The 24189-nt window shown below is 40.6% G+C and overlaps 1 protein-coding gene across 1 annotated transcript; it reads left to right on the forward strand.

The window, feature by feature from the left end:
- The first annotated feature begins 1207 nt into the window (after window positions 1-1207).
- On the forward strand, window positions 1208-23543 carry gas2l1 (growth arrest-specific 2 like 1). The gene is made up of 5 exons (XM_020705929.3): window positions 1208-2480; window positions 10923-11030; window positions 15462-15558; window positions 16323-16635; window positions 19147-23543. Exons 1-5 carry the CDS (start codon window positions 1779-1781, stop codon window positions 21158-21160), a joined length of 3234 nt encoding a protein of 1077 aa, XP_020561588.1. The 5' UTR covers window positions 1208-1778; the 3' UTR covers window positions 21161-23543.
- Window positions 23544-24189: the final 646 nt, after the last annotated feature.

Here is a 24189-nt window from a genome sequence, read left to right on the forward strand (position 1 = left end):
CCTCTGGGCTTTGTCAATGATAAAAATGTGCTATGGCTCATTAAAGGTTGAAAAACACCCCAGTAGATCATGTGCTCTTGAATTGGTTTCTTTGTACTCCACTCTATTAAAAGCCCGTTTGACATCATTGAAAAACAGTATTGTGTCTCTGTGCTGCTTTCAGTTCTGTGGTTTCAGGGTTTGTGGATCCTTAAGAGCTTTGAATTTGTGACCAGGCCTTTACAATTTGATAATTAGATAGTCGTAGAAATGCATACGGTTGAGTCTATCAATGCTTTACTCCTACCTGTGTTGTGTGATCTGTTGTTAGTCATCATTGCAGGCTTAAGGCCTGGGGTGTCCAAACCTTTTGCAAAGATTTGGTGATGTAGAAATATGTGAGGGCCAACCATTTGACCACCAGTCTTTGAACAGCTATAAGACCATTAAATGCAAATGAAAATTTTTAATGAAAACTTTATTCCAATGGGATACTTTTTCATTTATTCTCATAAAACAGAAATACATCAAATACATTTTCCCACTAATACTGTGAATTTCTGATTTAAAGACTGGAAATAAAAATAAAAAAAGTCTGGAAAATAAAACCTTTTGTCGACATTAAATCTGGGTTCATATGAAATGTTGCATATTATTCACTATTAAATTATTCACTCACTGTAAATTTCTAAATTTATATCACGTGAACAAGAAAAAAATTTAAATAGTTATCATATTCAGAAGTACACAACCATTGTAGTTTAATTACGTAAGTGGATCTGTTTCTTATGTTTTTCACAGATTTATAACAACTCAGAATGTAATTTAGCCAATAACAATGAAGAAATTCTACACATAGGTCCACGAGAATGCTGCTTACTTTTGATATTTTGACAGGTGGAAATCTGGCTACATTTGGCCCATGGCCGGACTTTGGACATGCTTGTCTTAGACCTACAGTTTGATGTTTCAAATGTGATTTTTGAAACTGTTAAACTGGTTTGTTTCTAGTAGATTTTAAGATTTATTTTTGAAATCATAAACTTTACAGGTTGTAAAAATGAATCCAAACTTCCTTAAACATGGAAATTTCCTGATTCGTGATGAATTAGTTTCATCACACTTCCTTTATTTTCCATTTAGATTAGAGACATTTGTTCTGCAGTGAATTGGCTAACAGGGGGTTAAGTTTTCCTCCTCCGTCGGGCGTTTATCCCTCATAATGGGATGTGCCACCGAGTCGTTCTGCTGGTTTAAGCCACAGCAGGTCAACATATTCAGCGCAAGAGGCGGCGCAACATGGGCTGAGCCTATCTGCGTGGAGAGGAGCTGCGGACAGCCGCTCAGTGCTCGTGATTCCAGCGATGAGAAGCTGCGGGGCTCGGTCGGACACGGTGACGCGTGGGAATCTGCGGCTGAAGGGACCCGGCGGTCAGCTGCAGGTCTGGCTGATGATGGTGGTCGCTCCTCTATGCGTCGGCATCCAGGAGGACTGATCCGTTTGCCCCCCTCCCCTGTCGCTCCCAGAGCCGGGCGATGCGCTCTTCAGAGGAAGCGGGCTTCGCCGACATCCGGAAAACGCATCCATGCGCCACGACCACTCTGCATCTCGATGTGCTTCCCTCAACACAAAGCCTGTCGTCTCCGATACCTTGTGAGAAGTCACACGTGCGAATTGGCATGGGTGCGTCTGGACGGTTATTGCGCGCTGTTTTGCGGACGAGGCGTCGGAGCGCAGTTGTGCAATGAGACAGTCGGGAATTATCAAGTAGACTTTATTGATACACAATCTGACAAATATGGCTGATCAGAGCAACATTCAATCCGCCGCCTCCAAGAGTATCCGGCCCTTTAAGTCGAGTGAAGAATACCTGTACGCCATGAAGGAGGATCTGGCCGAATGGCTCAACACCCTGTATGATCTCGACGTCACCGCAGACACCTTCATGGATGGCTTGGAGACGGGCTGCGCCCTGTGTCGGCATGCCAACAACGTGAACCGCGCTGCGCACGACTTCCAGCAGAAGCACCCGGAGGCAACCCAGACCATGAAGGTGCCTTCCAAAGATGTAGTCTTCCAGTCACGCAATGTTGTCCCCGGCTCGTTTTTAGCGCGGGATAACATATCCAACTTCATCACATGGTGCCGACAGGAGCTCTGGATCAAGGACGTCCTCATGTTTGAGACCAATGACTTGGTGGAGAGAAGCAATGAGAAGAATTTTATCCTGTGCCTCCTTGAGGTGGCCCGGCGGGGGTCCAAGTTTGGCATGCTGGCCCCCATGCTGATCCAGCTGGAGGAGGAGATCGAAGAGGAGATCCGGGATCAGGAGAGCCTGGAAGTCGATGGAGGGGAGTCAACCGAGCAGAGCTCACCTAGCAGGTGTTACAGTTGGAAAGAGAGCTGTCCCAGTGTGCAGGACCAGGAGGAGCCTGAGCCGGAACCCTTCATCTGGCCCCAGAAGAGGATTTTATGTGACATGCGAAATTTGGATGAGTTGGTGAGTTGTTTTTTAAAACAAGAAAAGCAAAACGTGTATTCATTTAAATTAACTGTTTATTCACACACCCAAAATAGGGGCCTTTTTGAGTTATAAATGTCCTTACACCATATCAGAATGCCCTGCTGGAAAGCTGTTATCCCAGAATAAATATTCTTCATTCCCTTTCTTCTTCTGACCTTGGCCCAAAGTAAACATTATGCTGTTTTGTCTCCTAAAGCATCTCAAAGAAGGGCAAATATCGCTCAGTAAAACAGACTGAAGTGTCAAAAGTCAATCCTTCTCTCTAAAAGTATCATATGAGTGTTATGAAGAAGGCTGGTGCCAGTCAGATGCCCCGTGGTGCAGGTTTTTTCAGACAATCACATTTTTTAAATTATCTGGGGTCATGTATGTGTCTGTGTAGCAACCAGATGTTTGCTTTCCTTAACGCCTTTCAAGAAAATGTCCTGCAGGTGCAGGAGATGTTCTGCAGCTTCCTGGAAAAATCCCATTCAGTCCTAACATGTCAGCTTTCTTGTTGCCATCCTCTGCTTTGGAATTGGCCGGCCTTGTCATGTGCCTTCTGGACATGAGCGTGTCAGAGCAAGGATAATGAGCAAACTGAAGGACACGTGCATGGGTGGGGAGGTGGACTCATTATGCTCTCATTGATGAGGAAAAGCAGTGACTGATCTGAAAGACAAGAGAAAGGGAGGAAGGGAGGCAGGCGACCAACACCCAGCACTTGTCAGGCTGCAGAGCTAGACGCTTTTGTCTGACTTCCATAGTCAGACCTCAGAGGAGAACAAGTAAGAGGATGTTAGCTGTTCTTTTCCAGAATGTCTGAGTCCACACACGCTCTCACATGACCTCTGCTTAAGATTATACAAGCAACTGCATTTTGGGAACAAAATGATCACAGGGGAGCATCTGCAGCACATACCTTTCATTCTGTCTCGGAGTTATCCCTGAGCTTGCAGTTGCACTCCCAGTGTCACCTGTCAGACAGATCCCCTGACTGTGCAGCTTTTGACTGATAAAGGAGGAGATCTTACAGTCATGTGCGCCTGGTGAAGCAGACCACAAAGATCCCCGACATGCTGCTGTTCATGTGAGAAAACAAAGATTTTCGGAGAGAATTTTGCTTTTAAATATACATCTTTGTAATCAAGGAGTTCATTCATTCATTCATCTCTTTCCGTTTTGTCCCTTTCGGGGTCACGGGGCTGCCGGAGTCTATCCTAGCCACTTGTGGACCAAGGCAGGGGGCACCCTGGACAGGTTGCCAGTCTGTCGCAGGGTAAAGTAGTTTGAAAATAAATAAATTCCATTTATTTCATTTGCATTTACACTTTTTATTTTTAAGAAAAAGATTTTGAATCAGTGAGTCTTTCAGTCAACTCTTATCTTTTTGAAACTGTTGACATCTCAAAACAGTGTTTTGCTCCAAGAGCTTTTCTCCTTATCTGTTGCTCTTTTACCTTGAAAAGTTACAGATTTCATCTTTCTGACTTAAATTATAATTTTTTATATGTTCTAGAATTACATCATTTGAAGTGAAACTCCATTCTGCCTCAGATCATTATCCCTTGATTTTTTGTCTTGTATCAGTTCTCCTTCCACTTGTAAAACTATAAAGAGTCACACTACTGCTAAAGGCATAACATGTTTCTAATTTTATGTATAGAAATTATAAAGGAAAATGCAACAGATGTTGCTCAGGTTTTCGCATTTCTTCTTTTCTCAAAATTATTAGGATTTTCTACCTTTAGTTAGAAAATCCAAGGTGCATCACAGTGCACCTTGTTTTTATCATAGAACCTGAAACGGTGGCATTTGCAGTTTATTATTTTAGGCTTCTTTTTTATTGATTTACAAGAAGCACTTTGTTGTTCTGTTCTTTTTTTTATATTGCCTTAGTTGGAGGACAGAGGGAAGTCAAAAGCTGTTTTGCTTCCAAAATGAAGATGTTATTCTGAATATATTGTGCCGATACTTGGATTTCTTGCTCTTCCCCACATCCTTTCATGTATGAATGGAGCTGGGTTAGGGGTCCTGAGATGAGGAGGAGGCCAAAGGGTTGAAATTAAGTCTGTTTTTACTGCTCTTTAAAACGCACTCAAACAGTTCACCGTCTTCTTAATCTGGGGATCTACTGATTGGTTTTAGCTTCTATAACTTATAATGCAATAATATTTCTGTTTGCAAATATGCATGTGGTGGCAAACATGAATCCGGTTAGTTTCTAGTAGAGAAGATTAGCTCCAATTAGCAAGACTGGGCAGAAATGGTCATTGTTTTAGCTCTGTGGTTATAAAGCAGTAGATACGTTTCTTAAATTAAAAGCCTGCTTTATGTGTCTGTTGTGTATCACTATTCACTGTGGTCGGAGAATCCAGATACTCCTTATGGTTAAGACAATACAAGTGCAGACATAATAGGATTACATTATTACATAGCGGGAACAGACAAGCATCGGTCGATCAAAATAAAATCCCCTCCTAAGTCATTTGGTGATTCAGCACTTAATGTAACAGGAAAATATCCAATTTTACGCCATTTCTAACTGTGGACTGACTCAGTGATTTACTACCTGCTGGAGACTGTCGCCATAATCTGTTGATTTTTCCAGTAACCTACTTTCTCCTGCTGATTTCTGAGCCATCACTGCTTACATAGCTGCATACGTTGGCAGGAAAAAAAAACATGTTAGACTTACCTTCAGGCTTTACTCTGGCACTCCTTCAGTGTTGCATCATTTCAGCAGGATTAAGTAATGAGAGAATATGTTCATCTATCCAGGGGTTCATTCCACAATGCTGCGCCAATGACAGCAGGAAGGCTGTTGTGTGTAGTTCAGCAAAAAAGTTCTGAGTGTGGATCAAGTGTGTAGTGGTTCGTTTCCATTAGGGCTGCACGATATGAGGAAAACTCGCGATATGCGATATTGGTGATTAATATTGCGATAACGATATAAATTGCGGTATATTAACAAATAGCAAAAAAAACAAAAACATCATTTCCATTTCACTGCAACAGTTTAAAAATTATACTCCAAATGACCCTTGTCGACGTAGGAGGCAAACATCAAACATAAAAGGGCTCATTTGATTGATCAAAAACGTAAACGGGTCCTTCTGATTGGTTAAATGCATAAAGGGATTTATTTCATTTGTTCAATATTTCAAGCTGCCATGAGATTGTTTTAGCACATTTAAGGTAATCATTTATTGCGATTTTTGCCGTCTTTTGCGGTATGCATATTGCACAGCTTGACTTCGCGATAACGATAAATTTGCGGTATATTGTGCAGGCCTAGTTTCCATGTTGAAATGTTTGTCCTGCTCATATGAGGGTTCTCTCTCAAACTTGAGCATGAAATTGGAACATCCACATGTTCAGGCAAGAAAACAGAGACTTTGAAGACTCTGGTAGTCAGTCAGACTTTTTTGCAGTCAACTGAATTATATACGAAATGGTAAATGGCATATCCTTAAATAGGGCTTTACTACCTTCCCTTTACAGTCCCATGTACAAACATATTCACACTCTGATAGCTCCGATGCCTAACACAGGCACCAAGCAATAATCAGGATGTGGGGGTTTAGTGTCTTGCTTAAGGATACTTCAACACATGGGCAGAGAGGGCAGAAACTAAACCTGCGGTATTCCGATTAGATGTTGACTGCTCTACCTTCACACCACGGGCGCATAAACAGGTCGAAAACAGTGTATTCATCAAATCCATGGATTTACTTTTTTAGTTGACAGATTAGGATAAATTAAGATAAATATTAGAGTGAATCTTTTTTTTTCTTTTCCTAGAAAAGCATGACTCAAAGGTGTTTCACTTCATGCCCCTGATTTAGCTTCTGAGATCACATCATATAAATACAGATGATCTTTTTCATTTTCCCTTTAAAGTCACATATTGGTGCTTCCGCCTGTTCCATCCTGTATTTTGAGCTCTCAAATACACCAGAGGGTTTAAATCGTTGGATTCCTTCAGTCAGCATCTTTCCTTCCTCCTCTTCCACATCTCCTCACACCTCAGGCTCCCTATTGAGTTTTGTTGATTTACCCATCACCTCCATCCCCCACACCTCCCTCCACTGCAGATGATGAAGGAAAGAAGAGGGGAACTGTGTGTCCTGTTGGTGTCATGCAAGAGAGGAACTGAATAGGCTGGTACTGTCAGCACTGAGTTCATCAAAGTCTGACATCTTGATCTTTGGAAACATAATCAGAGCGCGTGGGTGATGCAGGAACAGAATGGAAGCATTGTGTCTGTACAGACACTCGGCCATTAGCCTTATGGTCCAATTCATGCATTGAGTGGATAAAAAGACGGGGAGCGCGACTTCCTTTTGTGACTGCACTGCACACTCTGTCGGAGCAGACTGGAGTGGATGTTACTCTGGGACGGAGCGCGACAGTAGAGAGTGAGGAGGAAAAGTAGGTCACCCTGCTGCGCGTTTGGTCACATTGAGACATTTTGCTGAGAGAGCATGGCAGCCTTCAGTGACACATGGATTCATGTTTTGACTGATTTCACCTTCTGGGTTATTGTTTTTTTCAACTGTTACTGTCTTTGTCTTCAGTGCAGCAGTTTTTGTGAAGAGACAGTAGAAGCTCCACTTTACATATTACCTGCTTTATTCCATTGTAGGATCATTTGATGCTATAAGAATTTGTAATTGTTAGCTCATTTCATTTTCATCTGATGAAGATTTCCGTCATTATTGTAGCTCACTCTGTATTGTTGTGATTTCTTCATCCTTGATGGTTATAAGCGAAGGACTCTTGAGACTCATCAGATCACATCAGCAAATAGACTGATGTTAAACTTCCTGCCCTGATTGAATACTTTTTCACTAATCACAGCCCTTGATGTCTATCCTTTTCTTTTACTGCTTCTTCTGACAACAACGTGGCTTAATTTGCAGAAAACTGGTTCCTGGTTTCTTCTGGAACAAGTTAGACCACTGTTTTTTTTTTCTTATAGAAAAACGCAAAACTGAAAGCAAAACTGTGTGGGGGCATGTGATTTTTATAGATAACAATTACCAAAATAGTGTGACCTTTTTCCCTAACACTTATTTCCTTGTACTGGCTGTGAAAACCTGCTCTCAGTTTGACGGTTTTACGCGTATGCATTTTTATAAAGTAGGATGAAATTAAATAAAATGAAGAAAAAGCCTCAATAAAAAATGTCTGTAAGGGTCTGTAAGGATTACACACTAAATTCTTTTTAAATGTTACTCCTTATTTTTAAGGTTCAGGCTGCATTTTAAACAAAGGTAATAAAAACTATAGTTTTGTTGGCTTATAAAAAGTTAAGTCTTTTTAAATTGCTATTATAGAATATTAAATTTATTTAAACCGAAACATATTGAATTAAGTGGTATGAAGGAGTAAAATTGAGGTAACATACATTGTAATACATGTAAAGGCTTGAAAATACAAAGTATTTTACTTTTGTTTTAGGGAAATGCAAATAATTATGAGAGATTTTAAAGAGACAATGAATGGGTTTTGCATAGATTTTTGTTTTCCCAAACCTCTCTTCACTCTCACTAAGCAATGACCGCATCAATACCACACAGTAAACCACCAACTGCCAGTATGAAAAAGGTTCCTCTTCCCCATAGAAAGACTCCATACCTGACCCTGAGGCAATTATCCATCTCTGCGTCTGCTTAGCTGTTAAACCTGCAAAACATGGCGCTCTGTTTCTGCTCACTCCCTTAGGCGATTCTCCAGCAATATTGGAAAACATAATTATCACTCAGGCAGTTATTTTTCAACTCCCTACAACCCCCCCTTTCAGTTTAGGAGGTAAGTGGTGTGAAGGCTTAGTTGTCCACAGAGGAGCTGTTTATACCAACTGTCATGGGAGGACAGTTTTATAAAAAACAAAAACATTTGGCTTTTTGTTGGCATGTGTTCACACGCTCAAGAAGGGCTTCCTTATGAATATGATGTTACTTCAAGCTACAAAATGTCTTTGCTGTCAAGCAAGGGCTCCTGCTGGCGTGTTTTTTTCTCTGTCGCTGCTTATCTGACGCAGAGTTTGAGTTTTTTCTCAGGAAGTTTTCAGTCTTTAGGGGCTGCTGATACTTTAAAAGGCAAGTCTGGTTCTGTCGTGTAAAAGGTTAAATGTAGCGTATGGGTTGTGGTTTAAAATCTTTGATAAACTGTTCCTGCTTTAATTATAACGCTGGTAGAAGCTGTAAATGTCAAAGCTAGAAAAAAAGTTTAGAAAACCTATAAAACAAGTTTGTTTTTTTGCTGTTTGATTTCCGCAGTAGCTTAATTCTGTTTAGTTTTGCTGAAAGATTCTAATAACTTTTTTTAGAAGTTTAATTGTAAATGATAATGAACTCTCGCAATCAATGGAGATCTGAGAGAGTGAAGTCTAAACATATTTATCCCGTTCCCTTCCCATTTCCTGACTTGGTCTCAAGGGTTTGCACGGCTCTGTCTCTGCCTATCTCTTCTCTGAATAAGCCCTCAGATGTTTACAGGTCAGGAAGGAAAACAACGAAGAGATTGTTGACTCATGCTGAGTAGTTACGATGTGATCTGTGCAGGAAGAGAAACCTTTTTTATGTATGAAATTACCTCTGAGACAAAATCGACCCGCAGAGAAAACAGCATTAGCCTCTCTTTCTGTTCATACTTACAAAGTATGAAAAGTGCTATATAAATAAAAATTGATTTGATACAAAGCTATGTCCACTGCAGTATGAACAGCAGAATTCCTGTATGAGGAAAATGGCCGAACCGTTTATATCAGACTGTTCAGGCATTTTCCTGCTTTGTCTCAAGCATCTGGAGCTCCCGTTCAAAAGCCATCCTTCAGTTTTTCAGCGTTCCTGCTGCACTTCCGCATGCTTCCTCCATGACCTCTCCTCACTCCTCCCCTTCTGTCTCATCATCCGTTGTGTCGCATGTTTTGGTTTCAGTGTGGCTGCTGCTGTTGTTGACACAGAAAGGACATGGGAAGTGCTCACATTTCACCTGAAAGAGACCTCCGAGTAAAGACAGCTGTTTGAACTACAGCTTATTAAGTTCTAATTGAAAGACTTCTTTGTACTCTGACAGAGGGAGCCCAGCTCATTCCTTCTAGAAAACTTTGGATTCCGTTGCTCAACTCAGAAGATGAACAGTCTTAGCAAACTGTATGGTTTAATAGGGAAGAGGATGACTTTGTATGTGTGTGTGTCTGTTGCCATGACAATCTTTCCATTAACTCACTAGCTGGGGTGTTTCCATATTGAGCAGGCCAGCCTATGAATGAATCCCAGTCAAAGAAAAAGAGACAAAGCAGACCCAAAAAGAAAAAAGAAAAAAAGACAAACATGCTGTGAGTCTTGGGATAAAAATAAAAGGACGGAGCAAAGGCTGCACAGCTGCAGGTGACATGGAGAACAGAGGCACAGGTGATCTGCGGGTAGCCTCTGATGTCAACCTTTCTAATTAGGATGGGACAGAGAAAGGGTGTTATTTCAAGAAAATAACAAGGTGCTACCTTAATCCTCCAAATTATAGATCTGCAAACTGGTTTAACACACCCACACTCAAAAGCAGAATATCTCCCTTCATCGTCGTGTGGAGAGGGGAAACTCTCAGTTCAAGACCAGCAGCTTTTTAAAAATCCCGCCAGTGAAATGCAGCCCTACTAACCTTGGACTCCCAGTAATGAGTATAAAAAGGCATTCACTCATTACCCGCTGAGCTTTGTCCTCTTTGGTGATCCACTTTCTCTTTTGGTTGACAAGCTTGCACTTGCCTTTGTCTGAGAGAGAAGTCAAGACAAACATGTACAACACAGGCCTGCGTCACTCCACCCAGCAGTTGTGTCTGACTCCCAGTAATAAGCATCCCCTTGACCACAGTAAGACTCCCACTCTTTCAATTCAAAAGCCAGCTGGCAGCACAGCCCTGCTGACATCACTGCAGCCACAAGTCTGGCTTCTGAGCTCTTTGACCCATTCACTTCAGAGAGCCACAGAACTGCAAAAGCCTCCGTCAACATGACCGGTTTCTGGGTGACGAGCTTAGGGTACTAAATGATCACAGAGCCTCGATAGGAGGAGATGAAGGAGGATTTTAATGTTGTAGGACAGGAGGGCAGATCATTTTATCTCACAGTGAGTGTTTGGAGAGAAAATTTGGCAGGAAGATGAGACCCACACACACACACACACACATTCCATTAACTTCCCACTGTGAGCCAGCCAAGATTGCTCATTTCTCACATTGTAGTACAGGGTCATTATGTTATTGACACATCAAAGTCAGAAGCAGCAGCGCTTTAGTCAGAGTTACAGATTTGAATGACTAAACAGGAGCCTTTTCCTAAAACAGGAAAGGCTCAATGTCGGTTCCTTTCACATATGCATCATGATTATGTGCCAAAAAGCTCTAAAATTATTATTTCCTTTATTTTTTCAGGTGCGTGAGATTCTGGGCAAGTGTTCCTGTCCAGCTCAGTTTCCCATGATCAAGGTGTCTGAGGGGAAATACAAAGTGGGAGACTCCAGTGCACTGATTTTCATCAGGGTAGGTGCCTCCATCATACCTCTTGATATTCCAGTGAGCATATTCTTTCATAATCAAGTAAATAAATGTATAAAAATATATGTTTTTTCTCAATAAATCTTCATTTTATTGTACAAATACAATTTTATTATTATTTTGATCTGTGAGGATGTTAAAATAAAATAAAATTTTCAATTAAAATCTCACTCCGTTCATCTTCTGAAATATCTTAAAAGCATTCCCAGTGGTCTTTTTATTATGATCAAGCCGTTTTTAGCCACAAAAAAAAAAGCCTGTGTCGTTTCGAGGACATAGTTTCTGCAGAGGGGCAGTAGTTCATCAGAAATTCGTCTCTGAGTTTTCTAAATGTTCTGATGGTGATTTGAAGAGCAAACACATGCATCTTTAGCCAGTCTCAACATGTGATTACATTAATGTTAATGTGATTATTGTTTGTTTAATTTCTTTCCTAATTGAACAGCCAATGGTTAAAATTGAACATTTGCAACATAATCGTCTTTGAGAGGCACAGATTTGGAAGATGCAAAAGTCACAAATGTATACCGGTACTCTTTGGGTGGGAATTTCCTGAAAACGATGTGGCCAAATATCAGCAACCCTATGGGTCAGAAAGGAAAACAATCACCACCGCTTTGCTTTACTGATTACTCCAAAGATATTTCAAAATAACTTCAAGGGTGCCAAAGCCTTGATATTATGGTAAGCTAACAAATTTAGCACAAAGGACAGAAGGCATGTCTTCATTTTGTGGAGCCATATGGTGCAGGCATATGGCATCATATGTTCTTGCGTGAGAGCTACAGTTCAGCAGCAACAAATTCACATCTCCACTGCTTGACTGAGCCACAGCGCACTGTAAAAGCTACAGTAGGCTACTTTGATTCCTTGTGTTGGTGTTTACAATCCAGCTTCATCTGGCCCCCCCTCCCAATACAAGACTTTTACATAGACTCAAATAGAGCTTTAAGTCATTTCCTGCATTCTCCTTATCTCAGCTGCAGGTTCGGGTTCCTGCCCGGCTCCTTGTCTCAGTTTCACTTCGGGGGCTGATATTGTACCCACAGCATGCCTCAGAGGACAGTCCTGGAAGGCTGGTTGGTTCCAGAGGTCGATTCGGTCTCACTTACCTAAAGTGCACTGCAGCCAGATTAATGAGCTCTTTCTGTGTTTCCTGTGTTACTCTAACCTATCAGACCATTGGAATGGCAGTAATGCCAGCATTTTTATATTTTTAATAGAACCACTTTCATAGTGCTGTCATGTTATGGATGCATTACACCTGATTTCTTTTTACTTCTTAAATAAAAACATACCTTTCTTAAAATATGTGCTTTAGATGCTCAACTGATTTATAATCAAAACATGTATTTTACTAGCACATGTTATTATGTACACAGAATGTAAAACTAGGTACTAATAAAAGTAATTCATAATCCTAAAGCAAACTTTAAGCACTTACCAAACAGTTCCATGAAATCTTATTTAAGACAATACTTCAAAAGACTGATCAACTTAAATTAACCATCTTTTGATTTATGATTAGAATAAATGGTCAATAAATAACAGAGATTTTGATAGACGAATTAAACTGAACATTTCCATCTTCATATTCAGAGAAAAATTGGGATCCTGTTACACTTTGGTATTGGTGCTGCCGCACAAAACTTGGGACAAAAAAGTGGCAGGTCTTTTGAGGAACCAGTGACTTTCCGTCTTTAGATCCAAATGATATGTTCCAACAGCTGTATGGCTCAAGCCTCGATCTCATGTCTAGTTTTCTTGTTTAGTCTGTCTCCGAAACCCAGTTTAAAGACAAACTCCAATGAAAATTGGGTATTTGGTGTTTTTAACATGTTTATGTAGCATTTTTCCCTTGATGTAGGACATATATAAAGAAAAGTAAGCTTAAAATTATATTTCTGCGTATTTATTTATTGAAATTCAGGAGAAGAGGAAAAGATGCAGCTAATAAAGCCTTTAGCGGTGACGTGCTGCAGTCGACAGGCCACAAGCTCACTGCTCTGCTTCATTCTGATGCATCCACTTGTAGACGAATAAATCCATTAACGTCTTTGTTTTTCTTGTCCGAGGTGGCATCTGACTCAGAACTGTAGGACTGGATAGCCCAGATATTGTTCACCATTTTTTGCACACTGGTAATTTTAGGTTGATGTTGTGAACGGTTATAAGATAGCGGAAGAGAATGTACACAAAGAGTAAATGGGAAATGAAGGCAGGCTTTCTCCGTCCAACAGAGGGGAATTTCTAATGAGCTACTGCTGCTCTGCAGAAATGATATCCAAGAAAATGACACAGGTTTTTACATTTTTGCCTAAAAACAACATAATTTAAATTCATTTAAGTTGTTTGCTGTAGTTTAAATGCATGCACACCTTTCTTATGAGATTTTTTAGGTCGGCTTCCTTTGTGTTGCCTCTGCCCTTTTCTAGGATGACAGCTGTTATACATGTGCAGAAACAGCTACAAGTGCACCATCCTTTATACCTACAAGGAAACTGGCAGAAGCTTTAATACTTAGCTGACTTCTACTCAGCTACCAAAGGCTGTGACGAGCATCTTAGGCTAAAACCAGGAGATGATGAGGCAAATGATTGAATAAGCTGAGAGCAGATGACAAAATGAAGGGGCAGGGGGTATTTTTGTCCTTATGGGGGGTTACTTTTCAGTGGGTGGAGAAGCCTGCAGCCGCGGGGAACAACAGCTGAGATGAACCGTGAGCCTAATGTCTGAATTAACCAGCAACATTTAAGAAGAAATCATTTCAACCCACCCCAACAGTGATGACGAGAAGACTGTTCCCTGTTGCCATAGAAACAGGGATTGGGTCTCTGCAGTTGTGAGACCCCTTTTAACGGCTGGAAAAGCTGGGAAATAGTGGAATGTGGTTTGCTAACATTAGCTAAATATTGGGGGTACTCCATGGATTAAGGATTAAACATGAAATATCTCAATTATATTCCTGCTAAACTTGAAAACAAATGATGCTATTTACAAACAAAAGCTTAAACATTGTATATTAGATCCGATTGACCTCTGATTGATACCATAGTGTAAAATAACCATTCCTTTTATAGTCATAATATAAATTTGTTTAATTTTTTGAGGATTTTGCTCTCTATCTTGCACAGTTTGATTCTGTGTTTCTATCATATTATGACCACAGTGATTATCCTTCTATTTTCTTTCAAAACACAATTAAATTAAAAAAAAATATGTATTTTTCAGGCCAAAAAGTGAGAACGTTGGTTGGAAATATTCACGAATATGCCTTACTTGGCACAAATCATCCAGTAAAAGCACTTATTTTCCCTTTTGCGTAGCTCTTTTGTAACAGCACTGATGCTTGAAATATGCAGAGATTCTTGCAGCCTTGCGTGACCTTTCTTTTCTTTCACTGCTGCATCGGGTGGTTACTCAGTACTATTCTGACAGTAAAGATGTTACTGGCATGAGTTCAAAACTAGAGAGTAAGCAGTTTATGCTTCCAGGTCTGATAGAGATAAGCAGATCATCTGTTTTGATGGATTTGGTGTGGAAAGCCAACAAAGCAGGGCGACTTGTGAAATGCCTCTGAACAGTGGAGAGACTGTGGGGTCATGCTGCTGTGCACATGTGCTGCCTCTGTCCTCGTTCAGGGAGCTGGAGATGCAACTTGGTGCCACGTGTGTGCAAATATGTGGACATAAATTTGATCCCACGCAGACTCAGCATTATGTCTTTCCTTGCGTGCTCACAAAAACACAACTTTTAAAACATGCGGCTGGCTGTTACACAACTGAAGGCAGGGGAGATGTTTCTGTGGGACTGTCAGATCAAATGTGCTGCTTCAATAAAGGCAGAGTCCGCCTGGAGGAAGTGAGGCTCTCTGGCGTGATCTTGTGGCTGTGTGGGCATTGAGGAGGAGGAACTGCCAGATACCCCAACCTCTCCTTTTGTTGCATCCATCCTGACTCGACTCTCCTTTTCAGCTTTTTCCTGAAAAATAAAATCTTCACTGTGAAGCAAAGCTGACAGCAGGGGGTTTATTTGTTACCATGCTAATTCATCCAGCACCCCGATGCAGTTAAGGAAAGCCAGTAAAGTGAACATGAGAAATGGGATAAAAGGTAGGCTTTTAAAGGACTTTGGCTCTTCTTTGTGCTCCCGTGTTGTTAATTTTTGCATACAAATAGTAGTGATCACCACAACAACTAGGGCTTGATAAGGGGTAAAGAGAGCAGGTTGGGGTACACCGAGACATCATAGATCACAGAGGGTCAGTCTCCCTTTGTTGCAAGCTCCTCTATACCTCTTCTGTATTTTTTTCTTTTTCTTTCTTTTTTGGAGATGAGCCATTTTGGCTGTGAGCGCCTGTGTATGTCTGGAAAACCATCCATCTTTCAAAGCCTTTTTTATTCTCTGCACCCTCAGGTCCTTCGCACTCATGTGATGGTGCGCGTTGGAGGGGGCTGGGACACATTAGAGCATTATTTGGATAAACATGATCCCTGTCGATGTGCTGCTTTTGGTGAGTTCATCTCATAAATTACAGCAGGCACCTTCCACACAAATTTGATTGATGTTGTCAAAAAGTGAACAATGAAATTGCTCTAAAAGTCGCTAACTTGTAAATAATAAATGGATAGAAAAGAGTATGACAAAAAAATGATTCAATTAGGACACTATTTTTTATGGTCTTTCTTTTTAATGCTCTCTTAAATACGTAATGTTTCAAGGTTTTATTTAAAAAAGTTGGTAAAATAAAAAATGTAAGCTATTCCGACCCTTGAGTATCTAAAGAAAGTCAAAAGTTTATCCTAAAAACGACTTCAAACTTATTGTAATCTTTTATCATATTTTATCTTCTCCGCTGCAGCTCCCTAGAAATCAGTCAAACATTCTTAAAATTTAAAAAGAAAATCTTTAAATAGGCAAAAAATCTGCCTATTGGGTAAAAAAACTGTCTTACCAAGAATTCTTATTTTAAGAAAAGAATTCTAGCAACTAAGATATTTTCTTGAACTAAGATTGTTTTTCTATTCCTTAAAATTAATTGTGTTCCAAGACAGAAAATAGCAGATTATTTCTTGAAACAAGGATCATTTTACTTTCTTAGATTCAGTTTTTGTAGTTTGTTTTCCCCTTTATTAGCAACAATGGTGCAATTTTTCTCAAGATTGTAATAATTGTGATCTTTTGATCACTAAATATTATTAATCTTTAGTCATCTTTCAGGCTAACTTTTGCCATATTTTCCGTTTGTTTGAACTACTTGATGACCAATCTCCACAGCTCACCGGTACCACCAGGCCAAAGCCAGCGGTCAAGGTCAGGGAGCGCACAGCAAATCCTCAAGCGCCCATTCCTCCCGCTCCACCAGCCCAGGCCCGCACTGGCGAAATGATGGCATTGCACCCTATAAACCTCCTGACAGACGCACCCTGGAGCTCCTCTGTGCCCAAAGTGCGTCCTCCTCCCCGTCCACAAGACCAAGTCGGTCGCAGAAGTCTTCTGTCACCTCTGAGCTTGACTGCAGTCCCGCACATACTCTACTGCCGAGGCCGCCTCGAGACCGCTCAGAACCACGTCACTTCAACCCCCTGAGGTGAGTCATGTGTTTGAGTGAAGATCCAGTAAAAGTGACTCCACTTGATCTCTCAAAAGAGCCCTGCTAGTGTTTACTTGTTTTTTGCTGCCTGATTTCTCTGCCACACACATTAAGTGTGATATCTCCATACACCAGAAAGCCCCAGGTCAGACCAGAGCAGATTTATCTAATCTCAGGTGACAGTGCTAGATAAATCCATCTCACACTGTTGCAGCACTCTACGCTACCTCCTAGTGCAGGGGTCGGGAACCTTTTTGGCCAAGAGAGCCATAAACGCCACATATTTTTAAATGTAATTTCGAAAGAGCCATACAATAATGTAGAGTTTCCCACACTGAGGCACGGAGACTTAACCTCTTTTAAGGTTCTTTATTCTGGTTACTGTAGACCACAACAAACGCCGTAAAATTAATTCAGCAACTCCTTAATCTCTCCTGTCGACACGAGACGAGAGAGAGCGCTTCTACCAACTTTATATCCCCCCCCTCCCGCTCCAGCCCTCCCATTTCCCTTATTCGGCCCATAGCTGAACCCCATTGGTCCAAACTACCTAACAACAGGCTGAGCGACAGAACTGAGAGCCAATCAGATCTCTGCTTGATGCGGTCAATGAACTCCAGAACTTATAACGCGGCCCAACAGCCATCCAACTCAGTCCGCGACAATATGTTTAAAACTAAATATACAAATGAATGTGTGCATTTGATGTAATTTCAACATTTTTAAAGTACAATAAGTCTGTGGATTCTTTTTAATAACATGGTTATGCTGTTGCTGATAAATGATGAGTATTTCTCGTGGTAGTTTTGCTGATGGTCTAGTCTGGTTGATACGTGGTGAGTTTCTGCTTCACGCAGGCGTTGAGACTTTAAACGTGATCTTAGGTCTGAATGTTCTGTAGATGTGACAAAGACTGATCACATGCAGACGGGGAGCCAAACACACACTCACACGCCGCAGTGGGTGACAGGCAGCGGGTTTTACGTTTTTACAATCCCTGCGCGATTCACCTGCTGCCTGTCCCCACAACACCTCAGCCCCACCCCCCTGCTTTCTCCCTCACACATCCCGTCCCCGCAACTGCGCGCTCTTTCTCAGAGACGGGAGCGCGCACTTTTAGGCACGGCAATTCACAGGTTTCCAGTTGGTACAAACTCTGTGAAATTATAGATAATAGTAAACTGATAGCGCTGGCGCAGATTTTTCTCTCCAAGCACCGCTACTATTGCGCGCCTCTTTTTTTTTTTTTTTTTTTTTTTTCGCGCCCGAGAAGGACTGGACTAATGATAAAAAAAGTATAATTAAAGATTTGTCTGCGAGCCACATGTGACCATCAAAAGAGCCATATATGGCTCGCGAGCCATAGGTTCCCGACCCCTGTCCTAGTGGGTAAAAGAAATACAGTAATCTCTTTATAAATGTCAATGCTATTTTAATGTAATTTATGAAAGATTTATCTCAATTAGTATTATGGTTGTTTCAATTATATCTTCAATTTATAGGATTGTTGCTAATCAGTGGGAAGCAAGTGAAGAAGATAATCACGTATCGGACTTCTTTGATGTTCTCCAAACATTAACTAATGCTAAGAGAGCTATACATGACCCTTAGTGGGAGTTTACACACAAAGCACAAAAGTTGTTTAGAGTTCAACCTCAACCTTGTTTAGTTGTGTTCTCACTTGGCCCTATGCCCTCATGTGGCTCGTTTCTCTTTAAAGCATTGTTTAGAGCAAAGGTCGAGGCAACAGCTCGAGCAGATTAACCCTGTGTAGGTGGGATATCTACTTTGACATGTGGTGGACTAGATGAAGACTAATCTTATGGACAGCTGTTCACAGCTGATCTGAGATGTCAGTGGGATCATCCTGGAGTTTCTTGATTTTCTAGGGGTGTAACAATAATTTTAACAACGGATCCATTCGTATCATAACTTTTGGTTGCAGATACAACTTATAGTTTATTGCGAACGATCCGATTCACTGACCTAAAATCGACTCAAAACTTCAACCAGTGTGACTTATAGGTAAATACCTGGGGACACAATACATCCTTGTATTTTTTGAAAGATAATTAAGTGTATTTTAAAAATTTGTACAAACAAGTAAACAAGAATTGAAGGCAGATCCATTCACTTTTTAGTTTCATAAAGTTCAGCCCACTGTTGCATATAATCGATTTATTTCATTTTGAAACAATTTTAGAATGGTACAAGTCGATTCCGTTACCAACTTGCTTCAAACATCGATTTAGTTGGATTCTAGTAATGATTGAATGATTAAGTCGATCAATCGTTGCACTCCTGCAACTTTCTGAAGTTTACAACAAATACAGGTCTAGTTGAAAATAAAAACATGAATTATGATTATTAAAAATGTAGGAGGCAACTAAATAAATTAAAGCACCAACACTAAATTTCAAAATAAAAGCTAATAAAACTAAAAAAAAAAATTTTCCCCTACATTTATTAGGATGGTATTGCAATAAATGCCTTTTATTTGCTTGGCAGAAACAAGGAGACAGTGATGCCTGTGACAAGACGCCTCTCTGGAGACAGTGACTCCTCAACAGCTTCTTCCAAGGGAGGAGGAGGGGGAGGAGGGGGAGGGGGACGCCACTCTTTGGGTGGCCCTTCAAGACGTGCTGGTGAAGAGGTGGTGCTGCTCGTCAATCGCAAGGAAGGGAAACATGTGATTGAGAGATCGGCAACTGGAGCTCCACGCGCACGCAGCCAATCCCGGGAACGAGCTGCGCTCGCTCCGGTCCTCAAACCCAGTCCAACATTGGGTTCCCCGGGTGGAACGCGAAAATCTAGCACAGAAAGAGGACGCTCTCTTACCAATGAAGGCTCTCGGAGGCTCAGTGCTCCACGGTCGCACAGCCAAAGCAAGTTAACTCACCGAGCTTGGTCGCGCGACAGCAGCCCCGGATTGGCTTCTTCCAGCAAAGATCCTCATCCACCTTCATCAGAAAGAAGTGAAGAGCTTCTGTCCAGACAAGGACCTTCATCAAACTCAGTAGTGGGTGTTGGTTTGTCTAAAAAACAGTCATCTTCTTGCTCCAACTCCCCAGTTAAGGGAGGCCAGAACAGTAATAACAACAGTAAGAAAACCACAAATACACCCCGTCCTCCCGCTCCTCACTCTCCATCCGTAGGCAGAGGCAAACTGCTTCCACCTGTCAATCCAGGAGCGCGGCGATCACCACACTCATCCACGCAGACCTCCTTTCACCCTAGCACGCGCTCGCCAAGGATTTCCCATACACCTCGCACTGCTGGACGAGCCTCCCATAGGAAACTGTCTGGTTTGGAACAACAAGAACCTGAGGAAGATGGACTTGGCTTTGGCCTTCAGATGCTGCCAACCTTCGATCCCCAGAAAGAGCAGGACCTGTATCGGACTTTTGAGGCCGAGTTTCTGGCTAACACACAGCTGGCCAGAGGTGGCTCTGCCGGAAAGGTTTCAGGGGGAGCAAAGCAGCAGGTGTTGGGGAAACACTCAGCATCTAGACACAGTGATCCTAATGTCACAGACTCTGCTTATTCCTCTTCTAACTCCTCCACCTCATCCACCACGGTAAGTGGGAAGACTGGAAGCCTGCCCGAACTGAAGGAGTCCAAGAGGACTAACCTTCATCACTTTCCACTGGATGACCCTTTGAATTTACTTTATGGACACCACTTTGGAGGAACAAACGGTAATGGTCAAGGAGAGCTTCAGCAGTGGGGGGATAGTAGAGGGGCGTTCAAAAAGCTTCCAGCCATTTCCAGCTCAATGGAAGGAAGGGAGACTCCAGTTTCAATGCCTGGCCATGGAGACACTGAACCAGATGGGCTGAGGAATCATATCCTATCGCAGCCCACTTTTCACTGTAAAACTATGAATGGAGAACATGAAGGTTGTGCTACATCCGACGGTAAAAGTCAACAGGCTCAGCTGGGCTGGGACACACAAACTAATAGAGATGTTAAACTAGAAATCGACCATCCAAACTTACATTATGAGATAGAAAATGGTGGCCAGAGTGTTAAACCCCCACCTCCTGAGCCTTGCTCATTTCCCCTTCATGCCTCTGAAGACTGTTCCTTCCAGGATTCTTCGAGTGAAAACTCTTCCATGGGCTTCAGCTTAAGCGGATCCCGCTCTGGGTCCCCCCCGCCATTGTTACCAATGGTCAACGGGGAGAGTAGGCAGAAGAGGACAAAAGGTCCAAACTCTAAGCACAGTCAGGGGGCGAGGTTCCGGCCCCGCACCGACAACAGGCCACAAAACAGCCCGTCCCGTATCCCCACCCCAGTCAGCTACAGGGATCTCCATTCATGTGAATCTCTTTCCCCCAGCCATTCGCCGCCGCTTTCCCCTCACAGCTCCCACCCAGGTGGCCATCCAACCACGTGCAAGAACCTGCACCAGGCCTTTACAGACATGATCCACCCTCAGTCCTGCTCCCCAGCTCTAGGCAGCACAGACTGCTCCTATACAGCACACTCAGGCGGCCTGGACACTGAAGCTCGGATGTAGCACAAATGTGATGAACTCAGCAGACTGTCACGGACCACTGTTTTAAAAAGACATTGGATTAGGCTTCAGACTGTTTTCACGGCACGTGAAAGACATGTTTTGATTTAAATTTTCCTTGTGTAAATGCAGGGAGCTTGTGTTGCTTTTTTTGCACTTAAGCCAAATTATTTATTACCAAAAGAACGACTAAAACTTTACTGTAACGTTAATGTGTGCATGAGGAGGATTTTTGCCAATGCTATTGTTTTATTTTTTCTTTTTTCTTTTAACTCACATGAAATTCTCACTTTATTTACAGAACAAGCATACGTGCTGTCGTGTGCCTCATTCAGAGGCATGGTAAAGTGCCAGGTGTGCTAGACTTCATCCCTATAAACAGTGAAAACACTAAACCTTTAGTTGAATGGATCGGCTCCCTCCTGTGGTTTGGGATAGCCTTTTACTCCTAAAAGATTTCACATTTCTACACTGATCTAGACCACACATGTGACCAAATGTACTTATACAAAAGTTAATATGAATAAAAGTAGTTCTGATGTTTTGAACAAGGTTTCTGTACCATTGCTCAGTGGGATTTAGATGTTTTTTGCTTTTAGTGATGTACTTAAGGCTAATATTTGCTTTTGAGTCTAAATTTCTAACATCTGTTTGAGACCCTGTTTAATTTTGTAAAATCCTTTCACCTCTACTTTGAATTTGACTGATTTTAAAACGAGGACTGAATTTTTCACTGAAAACGAAGAGTTCAGAACAAAACAGTATGAGTCACATGCTGAGAAAAGCAAATGTGTAAGTATAACATTTTTTGCTCACACATATGGGTTTTTGTATATACAGGGGATGGAACGTCCACTATAATGTATATAATTTGCCGTTTTAAGGTCTGTGACGCCTTAGCTATGCAATATTGGTGTTGGAAATGCCTTGAAAATTCCCCTTTGCCTTAAAGTGATTGACACATTAGTGTTTGAATGGTTTTGCTTTAGTCGGTAAAACTTGCATTGCCAACATCACCTGTTACTGAAAGTTAAGATTAAAAGGATTTTATGAAAATTGACAAAATAAATTTGTTAATTAGAACTTATAATAGGTTCTACTTCATGTACAATTCATGATACAAATGAACTGCATTATTATTTTCCTTTGAATTTGAGAAGTTGTTTGGAGATGATGTGTTAGGGATGTAACAAAGGACAGGATCAATGTAATGGTGACACCTAGTGGCTAAAAATCATATTGCAAAATAGTTGTCTGGCAAACTTTCTCTTTCAAGTGCTCAGACGTCAGAGCCAGAGACTGAAAAGACAAAAAAAACTAAATTAAGAACCACAGTTCACATAAAGTATGTGAATAACAAATGTAATGTATGAGAGAACATATTCACACTACAGAGATTTGAGTGCTAACATGGTAGATTTAGGTATTTAACATTTGTGGACCTTGTAAAGAAAGTTAAACGATTGTAATACCATTGCCTCTAGAAAAAGAAACCGGTTTAAATTAATTAGTTTGAAGGTTTGGTCAATAAAGAACAGAATGGCCACATTAATGTTTTGGTGGGACACAGGTACAAAGAAGGCATGAGTTAAGAAAGCGATGTTGGTCTAATTTATTTATGTAAGGAAGCTGGTTTCAGTGGGATCAAGTGATGTTTATGTCAAGATGTAAAAGTGAATGTTTAAAGTTTTCCAAAAATGAGGGATTTTAAATAGCCAACTTTTGTCCCCTGGCAATTGGAGAGACAAATTAATGAATGAGAATTTTTTCTTATCTAAAAACTGTAATGTTTCTTCAAATGAAAAGAAATAATTGGCCTTTTTTTTTTTTACACCTTTTTAATAAAAATATACAATCCATACTTGATTGAGGCACTGACAGTAGCAACTTAAAATGTCTTTCATTAGAACTTTTTAAATGTGTTTCTGAGTGTTTCAATTTTACATTTTTTTCTGGATTGTGTTTTGATTTACTAATGGTCCAGCTCTATTTGAACTGTGAAGTCAGACAAACATAGAAGAATTTTTATTTCTCAGTCTTGTAAAGTGAGAAAATTTTTAACCTGCTCTTTGTTGTATAGAACCTTTTTTTTTTAAATTCATTTCCTTTAACTCACAGTCAGGAAATTCTGAATGTTTATTATCTTGATGCCATTTTTGCTAAAATGTTGGTGTACAGATTGCTGGATAATGTGGACGATGTGTGTAAGAAATAGCAATACTGCAACGTTTCACTTCTTTTATTTAAAAAAAAACGTATAAAGTTGTCATTGAAATAAATGTTTCATTCCGAAAATTAAAATTGTTTGAAATTTTTTATGTATTTCTGTAAATGCTCCTGTTGGTTTTCAACAAGGTGCAGTTTAGAAATAAAAAAATTAAATTGATTTGATTTGTTTATTTAACGCATTAATTGTAGACAATATAACAAAAAATCACACACGTTTGTCAGTCCCATTTCAGAAATAAAGAAATTCATTGATTAAAAAACAGAATAATCATCAAAAATGTAGGAAGACAATAACAGTGTAATTACTCGTAATCTTAAAAAGGAATCTTTGCTGTAATGCATACAATAATATAAGATCACATTAGATTAATTAAATATAAAGATCTGCCAAAAACAAGTACAGTATGAACAATCTCAAATTTAGTATTCAATTTCAATATTCTATTTTTTTTTTTTTTTTTGCAAGACTAGTAAATGCTTAAATGAATTTAGAAAAAAATCAAACATGTTAACAATTGAATTCAGTTTTTAAGAGGGCAGGAAGGAAATTTATTTTGTTGACTTCTTAGTTTTATGAAGTCCCGCTTGTGCAAGTCTAAAGTCATACGTGACAAATCCAAATCAAGTCTTAAAACTTGTAGTTAAATAAACATTTTATTGTTCACAAGTACTCAATAAATTACTTTTAACAATTTGTAGGGATACATTAACAGGCAGCTGGTGTTTCTCCGCTCCCATTGCAAAGACATTGCATGAGGACATAAACAAATGAACATTCATATGTCCCAAATCTCATGTCTCCA

Source organism: Oryzias latipes, chromosome 9 (assembly GCF_053564925.1).
Source record: "Oryzias latipes strain Hd-rR chromosome 9, Olatipes_Hd-rR_3.1".
In the NCBI taxonomy this organism is placed as follows: domain Eukaryota; kingdom Metazoa; phylum Chordata; class Actinopteri; order Beloniformes; family Adrianichthyidae; genus Oryzias; species Oryzias latipes.